Source organism: Anneissia japonica, unplaced genomic scaffold (assembly GCF_011630105.1).
Source record: "Anneissia japonica isolate Jap-2015-1 unplaced genomic scaffold, ASM1163010v1 scaffold1087_len22871_cov100, whole genome shotgun sequence".
NCBI lineage: Eukaryota > Metazoa > Echinodermata > Crinoidea > Comatulida > Comatulidae > Anneissia > Anneissia japonica.
In genome coordinates this window covers 8,913-20,958 of record NW_022685772.1, presented here as the reverse complement: position 1 = coordinate 20,958, position 12,046 = coordinate 8,913, and the positions used below count along the sequence as shown (strand labels likewise).

The 12,046-nt window shown below is 35.1% G+C and overlaps 1 protein-coding gene across 6 annotated transcripts in view; it reads left to right on the top strand.

Annotated features, from left to right (window-relative positions):
• The first annotated feature begins 429 nt into the window (after positions 1-429).
• LOC117112484 (junctional adhesion molecule C-like) overlaps positions 430-12,046 on the top strand; it is a 20,523-nt gene continuing 8,906 nt past the window's right edge. For 4 of the 6 annotated variants that reach the window (XR_004446055.1, XM_033255583.1, XM_033255574.1 and 1 more), the window contains exons 1-5: positions 430-562; positions 4,469-4,523; positions 7,425-7,772; positions 9,579-9,832; positions 11,171-11,177. Coding sequence is in view for 5 of the 6 variants with exons in the window: in XM_033255583.1 (XP_033111474.1) it covers positions 536-562; positions 4,469-4,523; positions 7,425-7,772; positions 9,579-9,832; positions 11,171-11,177 (691 nt within the window). In the remaining variant the exon portion in view is untranslated. The remainder of the gene's footprint in view (positions 563-4,468; positions 4,524-7,424; positions 7,773-9,578; positions 9,833-11,170; positions 11,178-12,046) is intronic. The other 2 variants (XM_033255593.1, XM_033255588.1) reach the window with 2 other exon arrangements.

The following is a 12,046-nucleotide window of genomic DNA, read 5'->3' as shown; positions in this document are numbered from 1 at the left end:
GAGTCTAGGCCTAGCCTAGAGGCCAAGTTCTAGCCTAAGCCTTGCGTAAAAAAAGATCAGCCATTGTTAAGTGTTATGTTTCCATTTCCAATTAAAGCATTTGTTAAGTCACTTACCTAGTTCAAATGTACGTAAACAGTCAGATTTTTTTTTAGTATTGACGTTAGGTTCGCGGGAATTTACGTATGTTGACGCAAATTTACCTACATTGACGCAGATTTTTATGGTTTGTCGTAAAATGACGCGATACTACCTTCAAAAAAAGTTTCCCTATTCTAAAAATGGAAGAGCCAAGCTACGTCACTGTTTTGCAAAGCCTGGCTGCTTTGCAAAGCGTGGCTGACTTACGTCTCGCTGCCGGTCTGCAGCAGGATCTCTATCCTGCGGCAGTGCCAAATCGGCACTGCGGCAGTGCCGATAGCCACTACCAAGATTTTCACACACACAATGATTTTCCGTTTCCTCTGAAAGTCGAAATCCCTGTTTTATTTTTACGGTACGTAGGCCTAGCTTGGCTTTTTTCTACATTATTGAAATGTTGTCGAAAAGGAAGTTCCACATGGTAAATATATAGGCCCTATTTCTTCTTTATGATTAGTTGATTATTTTTCGAAACCTACAATTTTAGTGCGAATGGCCAATAAAATTTACGTCGGCGTAGGCCTAGGCCTACAAACAAGGCTACATCTGATAAGCTTTGGGCTGTGCTAGGCGGCGAGGGCTTGCCAAACACCGGGAGGTTTTTAATTTAGCTAACATTGTTAGGCCTAAGCGGGCAGCCTGTTCGCTATTAGGTGAACGTCGTATTGCACTGCCACTATTATTAGTTAATTATAACGATTACATGTGTTGACATTTGTAATTTTAATTATTAATTTTTTATGTAAAATACAGGGGCGGATCCAGGATTTGAAAGAGGGGGGGGGGGGGGGGAATATTGATTGAAATCCGAAAATGAAAGGAGGGTCGTGTGGCCTTCCCCCGGGCAGGAAAATTTTGATTCGTAGATGGGCGGAAATGAGCTTTCCCGACTTCTGAGGTGTCTTTTAATGACCTTTCATTTCTTCAAAATTCGAGGTTTTCCCTCTCTTAAAAAAGGTCAGGTGGTTGTTATCTCATTCTTAGGCCTATACTAGTATACATATAGGGTTCCGGGTCGATTCGGCCTGGGTCGATTCGGTCAGAAGTGATCGCACCCTATTGTTTGTAAGTACTGTAAGCATTTCGATTGCAATTAACAGAGCAGTATGGAGCGCCAAGTACGCACTCTGGTTTATTTGGGTTCTGTATTTTAAAGAGCTTTTTTTTTTTGTGTGTTTTAGTATAATATATTTTGTCTTTTTTTTACGATCCTTGACTATACATATTACTTTTTCTTTTTTGTATTTTTCAGTATTATTATTATTTAAGTTTTGCAATTACAGTATTATTGTTTCAGAAATTTTAATTAGTTTGAGATAATTTTACAGTATGTGGTTATCCAAAAACAATGTTCTTTTTTCTTGCAGTTCCCAGTAGTGAAAAGTCAAGTATAAGACAGTACAATTATATTATAAATTTATAAATGATCCTTAATAAAGGCTTTTGTGTTTTGTTGCGGTATTTTAATTGTTAAATGAAATATATCTGAATTTCATATGTTTGTTTTCACGTATGTCAAAAGGGTGGGGGGGGCGCGGGAGATCGAGCTACGCAGCGCTGGGGGCGTCCTCAGCCCCATCACCCTTTTAGGAAGTTAAAAACGGGGAAAAAATTGATCGCCCAAAACGCCTCAGAGGTTACATTCGAGCATCTGAAAACAAATATTTCTCGCGGACCTTCCCTTAGGGCGGTGTTATTTCGATCGGCCCCATTTTCGGTTCCTCTGTCGGACGTCTCTGGATCCACTCCTGCCGGCAGGTGCCCTGTCCATATACGGTAAATGAAATATTAAAGCTTAAACAAAGTTGAATAAATTTTGTTTTTTAATCGGAACCATAGACAAGAGGTAAACACACGCGTACACATTCACTGCCAGGGCATGTGTTTGCACCTAAAAATAGCCAGTCTGATTTTATCACTGACCTTGTACCTCACTCTTGGCAGTAGTGCGCCCACACATTCCTGAAGGCGGCGTACAAAGAATGTCTACTTCACCCTAAAGAGTACCGTGGGAACCTGTTTGTGGGCGTTTCTTTCCGATTTTTATAGTTAGTTTCCATGCAACAGTAGGGATTGTGAGTGAAATTTCCCGCTTACTTAATATCAAAGGAAGTCTGAAACAGCCATTAACATTGTAGGTCTATAAATTTTATTTCAACTATTGTACTATTTCCATTTATTTGTGTATTTTATAAACATGCCTAATCAAAATGTGTATCGACAATGGAAATAAAACAAACAAGAAGATACAATGTCTGCTTCACCTTAACATAATTGTTGAAAACACTTCTTTCCTCAAATTATACTGTAGTTACTAATTTCTTTATTTAATTTCTATGCAATGAGTGGTTTTTTTTTGGCCTTATGAATACAATAATATATTTGCTTTATTTTCATTATCACATCATTCAGTATATTTCAATTTATTTTATATATGTATTGTTATAAATAGAACATTTGATAATGTATGGAGACGCAACAAACAAACAAAAAACTCTTATGACAAACTAATCCTCTAAATTAACTATAAGCCTACTTATTTCAAAATTTTATTGAAGCATTTATAAACATGATCCAAATATATATCGAATGGAAACGATAAAAAGAAATGTGTATCCAAACAAATCAACTTGTAACATTTGTGTTGTTTCTGTAAAAAGAAAGATAACACCATTTGATACTGCAATGAACTCTTTAATAATAATAATGATGATGATGATATAATAATATGCAATGAGTGGTTTTTTTTTTGGCCTTATGAATACAATAATATATTTGCTTTATCTCACGATAAACATTAAACATTGCATTAGAAACCGCTATCGAAAACGTACCAAAACCTTACCGTACGGTTCCGAGGAGTGCGAATAGCCGGTTGTACTGTATTTGTTTTCTCCAGTAAACGTCGCAAATAGGGGCCTAGCTGGTATCAATGATACTTAATGGTGTTTATTTTATGATTAGTCAGTTCTGTATATTGACATTAGCTTTCGAAAAGGTATTATAGTCTAGAAATCCTGGCATACTTAGTTGAGGGTCTTAATTTGCGGGGCCCGGTCTGATATTTCGAGTGGGTCTGATATCTTGTGGTCTTAGGTCTTACCTTTCGTGGTCTGAGCTTTTGGGACACCCAATTCTGAACCCATGTTTATAGCAATTAACAGTCAATTAACAATGTTATGTGCACTTCGTTGAGTTTTGCTTACTTGAATGGACTGAAATATACTTGTTACTTCTTAATTCTTCCTCTATGACAAAAATATTTAATTTTCTTAGTAAAATTAAAATACCTAAGAATTTGAACAGAATACCCAAGAACCCAAGACCAATTCAAAATACCCAAGCAGTGATCACACTGTGCAGCATGCATTATTCATGTTATCAGTTCACCTACAGTAAATGACCTTAAATAGTGCCCTCTATAATTTCTGTCTGAACTATGTATGGGAAAAAAAATGATGCAGCCAGGACCAGTAGTAGTATTTTGTTGTTTCTTTACAGAGAGGGGGTTCGTCCAAACACCTTGAACCCCCCACCCCCCGGATCTGCCACTGAATTATTCCCAGTAATAAAAGAAAAGGACATGCGTGTAGGCCTAGGCCTAGTGTACAGTATAAAAAAAGAAGTGATTATTCATTGGATAGATCTAAAAAACTAGGCTAGGCCCTAGGCCTAGCACAAAATTAGCTTGGTGGTCGAGGTACTAGAATTAGAAAACTAGCACCATGGATGCCTAGGCCTATGCCTATAGATACTTTATACATACAATGCCGTGTTCTATCAATAAAGAATTATAAAGCAAGTAAGATACTAGTTTCCAAAGAAGTTATTATTAATAATGTTAATACTTTACATTAAAATACTGCAGTCTATTACTAGAAAGAATTATAAAGCAGAGATACTAAAATACGTACTTTTCCAATGAATTTATTAATTTAATGAATTTACATTACAATATCGCAACTTATAAAGCAAGTAAGATACTAGAATTTCCGATGAAGATACTATATTAAATTTAGAAGACACTTGCCTCAATAGCAAGTTTACTCATTGAACAGTACAGTATATAGTTAGAGCCAGTTGTTATCTCTAACTGGGTTGGGTTAACTATTTTTTTAAATATGGGTTTCCCAGCCAAAAATGAACAGAAAGGCTTCAGAAGTGAAACTTTTTTATTTGCTTTTCCACAAGATATGAAACTGAACATCACATTAGGTGATCACATTCTTAATGCTGGTTGTGAAATGCAGTAAGTTATGATGTTTTTCTAATTTTATTTTGTAAATTTGAATTTAAATAAGCTCTCTTCATTTTTGTCTATGTTTAGATGATGCAGAGAGATTTTAATATGATGCCTATGCTGATGGTAATGGTATTTATTGGTATGTATAGTTCATTTATTTAATGTTGACTTCATTACCAATGAGTTACAGTAATATTAGATGAAATAGCCTTTGCCTCGTCCTTAATCCTTTACTGGGCTTTATTCCCTATTTTTGTTTGTTGTCATCAGTTCTTCACTACCCTTGGATTCTGATTGTGGTGGTATAGCCCCCATTGAAAGTCATAAGTTTCTTGCTGTACTCAAAAATTCTTTTAGCTTGAGAGGAGCAAATGAGTCTCTCGCTCAAAAGAACAGAATCTGTATACCTGTATTTGTTTGGGAGCCTGAGGCTCCTTGACTTTTCCAGAGTAAATTTCACTCAGACTCATGTCATCAACATATTTTCAAACTTTTTACACAAAAACAAATGGAGGGATTCGGCAATGGGCATCACGTGACCTGACTTGGGTGTGGATATAAATAATCGATTGGCACAGCGGTGTTTTACATGGAGATTGCTATTGCAGCCATCTCTTTTTATTGCTGAAAAGATCATCATAATTCCCAGTAAATTATATACCAAATTGATTGGAAATTAAAATTGAGAATTTTGCCTTAATGGTTTGCTAATGCTGTAAAGGATACTGGCTGCAAACTTTTCAACAAATGTTAAGAATAGGCCCCCTGGACTTCCAAGATATGGTGAAGTACAGTTTGCATGATGGTCTTCTACCTGCGAACTACGCTGTGATGTTAGGGCCAGTTAAGTTTTATGTAGGATCACTTAAATTTCCAAGCATACAGTCCTGGGAGAATGCTAGGATAAGTAAATAAGTATTGCCTTTCCTAGCTATAAATTTATCACGTTAACAGTGGGTGTTTGTTTTCGCAACAATACAGTAACATTATCTTTTCCTATACTATCGCACTACAATGTTTTTCATGTACAGTATATACCCAAGTTATATCACAATACCACCTCTAAACAAACATCGCCGAATCCGTTTATTGTAATACAGTCATTATTTAAATCCAGGAATGATAATGATACTGTAGGCCCAATTTTGTCGGTGTGAAACAGCACACATTAATACATAGGTGAACATTGTCAGAAAGTATGGAGCAGTAACAAACTTTCTGAGACCTGCTTGAGATGAAATTAATGATTAATGAAACCCATGCTGATATTAGATCCAAGTGAGAATAGCTTTGATGCTGCAAGCAATTGTATGCAGTGGCATTCCAGGTGGCCGTGGCGCACGCCCTCCTGAAAATTCTTCTGTCACAGTTGAATAACCCTTTAAACTACCAAATTGGTTCACATCAAGGTTTGACCTAATATCATCAAGCAATAACTTGGTAATAAATCCTGCAATCTTAGCAAAAATTAATGTTTAATAGGTCGTAATTTGTCAAGGGTAAAGTTACACCAATGTTCCTTCTGAATAGAGCAACATTAGATTTTTTTGTCCTTTTGTGTGATATTCAAGATTCAAGGTTCTTTATTTGTGTCCTTTCGGAAAATCAGTTGGTACAGTACATTACATCGCAAAACAAAGTGCAGGATTAATACAAACAACAACAATATAATTAGGCCCTAAAACTTATTTTATACAGATATATTGATAAGAATTCTAGTGGATAGTGGTACGAATGAATTGAGATATCTATTTGTTTATAGGTTTTACAAGAGTAGCCAAGTAAAGAGTTAAAAAATTTTAAAAAAGAGTAGAGGATTGTGTTTATGGTGTAATTCTCCTCAGGGTTACATAGTAAAGTATTGGGCTGTCACAGTTTTTTTAATATTCCTGTACCCAGACTAAGTTTATCCATTTTAATTTGACTATACTTTGAATAATAATAATAACAATATTCATGTTACATTTTGATTATATAGCGCATAATGACAGAGTTCTATGTGCTTACATAAATAGAAAAGAAAAAGTAAAGTGTAATGGTGTGAGATGGAAAAAAAAATCCAAGGCATTGTCAACAAGTTCAAGTTTATTAAGAATCACATTTGCAGCTTCCTTAAGAAAGAGAATTGCATTGATTTGTACAGTATATTAAAACGCCAAAGCAAAAAGAATATAAAAATATATGTGTATATACACACATATAAAATACAGTACATGAGTAAAAATTTGAATGAGAATAAAATTTACAAAAGGTTACAATATTCAAAAATTACAATTTCAAAATTATAAAAACACAATAAATTTGAAATAAGCAAAGGTACTAAAAATGATAAAAGGTATGGATGAAAACTACAATTGAATTAAAAAAGAAGTAACAATAACCAATTTATGACAATTAGCATACTGTACAAAGTACATTGAACATACAACATGATGTCACTTCTTTCGAACTCTGCCAGTGGCTTCCTACAGTTTATTAATACCAAAATATTTCATATAGATTAAAATTACAGTAACTCAAGCACAGGCGACGGCACAGAGTGGGCCTGCTACACTGTAGTCCTTTTTATTGTGTAGGCCAACCATCCAGTAGACCCCACCAATAACTTTTCAGTAAATGACAAAACCAGATGTCAAAAGGTACAGGTACTGTACAGTATTATGGGAGATTACAATATAGAAAGTCACTCAAATTAATATTCCATAAAGTAGAAATTCTAATTGACTGGTGGACCTTGAAGTCTTCCAGGTCTGGTTGCTTCTCCACTTTATGCAATGCTCAAACCGTGCCGCCGCCTATGGACTCATGACATGAGTTACTTGTTACTTGTGTTGCTAACTATCGACATGTTATAGACACTTTGCCATCAGTGACCTCAGTGGACATATTATACAGTGGCTGTCAAAATCTTGCTTGCAGTGATGAATAACATTAAAACCTGGAACAGTTTTATGTACAGTATCTTGCTATTAAATTGCTATGACAGTATTATTTTTTTGATTTTAAAAAAAGTGACTAATTTTGTTTCATTTTATGTCAGTACTATGTTTATGTTGTTTATTAGCTGTGGAAGGGGTTGAACAACCTATTATAGTTCATGAGGCTGGTGTAGCTGAATTATACTTCAACTATAGATATATAAACTCAACCGAACCACCTATTTTGAGATTTTCAAAATTTGAAACCAATGGCGAGTTAACTTACATAGGTACATACCATAATGGAAGTAGTAATGTTGAAGATAGGTTCAAAGCAAGGATAGACTTACTTACTGGGAAGCTCAGGATTAATTCGACAATGCGTGAAGATTCTGGATGTTATGAATGTGAATTGCAGATTTTACGTGATCAGCTTTTCATAAAAAAAACAGTTAATCTCACTGTTTTATGTAAGTAAATCATTACATCTTCTCATTCTTTTCATTTCTTTTTCTTCGCCTTTTTTCACTATCTTTTCATTGTTGTGGGCTATAAATAACAAATCTACACATCTAAAAAGCAGTTTATTGTCCTGAATTTTAATGGTTATTATGTTCCTACTGTCATGTCCTCACTGGTGAAGGTTCTGTACTCCTCACCCAGGGAGATCCAGGCATTTTTTTTAAACAGAGCTCAAAATATATGTATTCAAATTCCTAATTCAGATAAAAATGTTAGGGACTTTTTAATTTCCTCTATCTAAAGAGATATTAGCATTTTTGGTACATGTCCCCCTAGAATCCAATTATCGTTTGTTAACTCGATTAAAAGGTACAGCAAAAATTGGATGATTACGCAGACGTTTAGTACATGCTCTGAGACTAAAGTAATTAATAAAATTACAATTGAGAGTGGAATTTAAACATTTGTAAAAAAGCATCATGTCATGCAATAAAAATCTACAATTAGGAGTAACAAGAGGGCAAGGATAGTTAAAACGTTTCATAAAAAACCAACAGAATTTTGAGTGCATTTTATCGATTCGAGCCAACTGGGATGTACTGTAGATGCAGAACAAAAAATCACACTACAGTATTCAAAAATAGGCATAACTAACGTTTTATATAAATTAACCATGGCGCGTGGGCTATTTATTTCCCTGCAATTTCTCCAGATGAAGCCAATGTGGTCAATGTGCTTACAGAAATTTAACTTAGAGTCAACAATTACCCCTAAGTCCTTGTAATGACCAACTTTCTCCAAGGTTAACTCCATGTACATTGTAGGGAAAAGAGATGGGTTTCTTTTTAAGAGAAACAGTCATTGACTTGCATTTGGAGACGTTCAGAGACAAGCCCCAAAACTTGCTCCATTTAATAACCGATTCGAAATCATTCTGAAGATCCACAGCGTCCGCCCCTATGCCTATAGTCCGGTACAGTTTCAAGTCATCTGCGTACATAAGGCATTGGGAGTGTTCAAGAAAAAAGGGAAGATCATTAACAAATAATATAAATAGAAGGGGTCCAATAATGGATCCTTGGGGCACCCCGGAGGAAACACATTCCCAATCTGAAACAAGAACCATCAGTAACAACACGTTGACTGCGATTAAACAAATAGTCTGAAAGTAAATTAAGTAGGGGACCAGTACTGCCAAATTTTTTTATTTTAAAAACCAATTGTTTATGAGAAAGACAGTCAAACGCTTTGGAATAATCTGTGTTACAGACCAACACTTCCAAAAAAACTTGTAATTTTAATTCACAAAAAAATGGTAAAATATATAATCGCCCATATTCTATCAACCATACTATAATCACCCAAATTTTAATTGTGTAAGCCACCCTAAAAACTAAATAAATGAATAGTCGATCAGAAATTTTACAATACTGTAGTCCACCACTACTTTTATTTTCCATTCTTATACAGTATTTTATTTTGATACTATTCTTTTCATTTCTTATATTTTCCTTTTCTATTTCTATTTCTTTTCTTTCTTTTCTCTGTTTTCTCTTCTTTTCTTTTACGTATTCTTTCTTTTTCATTCTGTTTAAAATGTGTGTACAGTACTTTACATTACTGTTATCATCAAAACATTATTGTTTTTTTTTTTGTAACCAACTATGTTTCAAACTTTTTCATTAGTATTCCATTGACCACCTTAATTTGTTTAAACAGTACTACTAATACAGTACGTGGTTTTTGTGGTTATTTACTTTTTGGTTTCATCTGAACATTAGCTTTGTAAAGTTACAACCATACTTTCATTTTAGATTTGGACATGCCAGTAATCGTCTCACCGAAAAACGTTGTAGAGGGTGATTTGTTGGATATTTTGTGCTACAGTGGTGCTGCTTATCCTGATCCAATACTAACTCTTTTTAAGGGTCAACAGCTGATACATAATAAGACTGGCACTATATTAAATCATACCATCAGCAAAGCAACAAGGAATGATACTGGGGATTACATCTGTCGTGCAACTAATGACGTGGGGAGCAAGGATAGTTACTTAATGAGAATACATCCGGCTGTCTCTTATACACATCTAGATGTGTATAAGGAACTTGGCCAGGGGTGTAATTTGGCCAGGCTGTAACAATCAAGAGGAAGTAGTTATTAAGAAACTGTTGGTAGCGCAAGCTTTAACTACGAAGAAATGGGAATTCCGAACTAAGCAATGCGCATGCGCAGTTACCAAATAACGTCTATGAAACACAGTGAGCATGCGCTTGGAAATAAGTGACGTTATCAAGCCATGTCGACCATGCGCAGCAGTTTCCAAAAAGATGTCTCAGTAACCAAATAGCGGCTGTTAAGAGGATGATTACCAAGAAAATAATCGTCATAGGAACCAGCGGCTGCAAAGAGGGTATGAATATAATGAGAACTCGAGTAGGTCGAAAGCCTGTATTTTGGCTATCTTTACGGCAGTTCATCAGTGTTCGTCAGGGGAATTGTAATTAAATTATCGCAAAAAAAGTATATTAGTCTCTATCATCTACCTACGTACATAGACCTATGCATTGACAATTTCATAAAAAATAACCATAGAAACTGATGACACAACCTAGGGCCCAGGCCTACTACTACTACTAACCAAGTAGTAGAGCCAGGGTATTCTGCATTTAAAAATATGTGCCTTACACTGAAGAGGGTTAGGATTAGGCTAACTATTATCAAGATATCGTACTCAGGTTTTATCGACCCATATAAAGTAGCCACACACTGGCGACAGTAGTAGAAAGGCCTAGCCAAGCTATAGTGGAGGAGGGGAATGAATACAAATAAATAAAATAATATTAAAATTAATATTATTATTAATATTAATTACAATAATAATAAAATTGTGGTTTGGCTTAGTGGTTTTCATTGAACTTGTAGGCAGCAGGAGTACAAACAACAAATGTAGGTAAAAATGGCCCCGGAAAAATGGCCCAGGAAAAAATGGCCCCGGAAAAAAATTGCCCCGTAAAAATGGCCCCAAATGACAAGTAGGTAAAAATGGCCCCAATGAAAAAATTCAGTAATAGAAATATTTTTTTTTTAAATCTTCAAATATTTAAATACTAGCTGTAAAAAGCAAGAATTGAATCAATAACAAATACAGTTACACAACAGATGCAAATAATGTACTGAGAGATTATCGGAAAGCAATGGCCATTGAATAACATTTTTTGATAGTAGAAATAAGTTTTAAAAATGTTATTCCACTAACAAAGTAGAGGGATGACATACATCTAGTACTTCAACTACCAAAATATGCAACTCATAGATAACCACAAAATTCACTTTTGTTAAGTATCAAATGAAATAACTTTACATGTTATAAGCAGTGCAAATAAACAGTAGTTAAAGCATGTGGATCAAATGTATGGGAAAAGGGAGAGGCTTACTTTCTCACAAACTTTTCTTTTTCTCACAAATAAATGTTCTGCTTAGAGTTACTTCAAAGAAGTATTTGTTCAAATATTGTTTTTAATGTAAACTGAATAATTAAGAATAGGCCAACATTTAATTAAGCAACTTATTTAATTGCACACTTGGTTTTTACTCCCCGCCAACTAAATTTAAGTGCCTAAAACTATACTAAATAATGTAAACTGAGATACTGTATATCCTTTTTAAAAACTAAATTATTTCAGTTAAAAAAAATGTATATAATGATTTTTTTTTAAATCAGTTTTAATACAGAATTTTATTATTGGGCCATTTTTACCTACCTGTCATTTGGGGCCATTTTCACCGGGGCCATTTTTTCCGGGGCCATTCTTACCGTACGCCCAAACGACAAACAGTAACAGACCCCATGGATGGCAGAACGAACAAGGGAAAAAACAACATAAACTAGATAAAGAGATGAGCATTTATTGGGGAAGAGTGAAATTGTGCAACACAGTAAGAGAAAAGGATTGATTTGGCGTCGACATCCTGAAACATTTGTCCAGCAGTGGACCGACAATAGCTGTGATGAAGCCTCTAAAGGTTATGAACGTGGTCGAGCCTTGAGTTGAGACAGCTTAATTAATCTACCATATGGGATTACAACCCAGACAAAGTGGGGTTGATCACCATGACAAAAGCACAGATAATATTTTTTAGCAATATTTGTGTTGGTGAGTCGAATGGCCGAGCGGTTAGCAGGGGCGCCGCAAGCTATAGCCATAATATCGGCGCTGGTTCGAACGGCACGCTCACCTATGGTTCTGGTGGTAGAACAAGTCTTCTCGGATAAGGACTA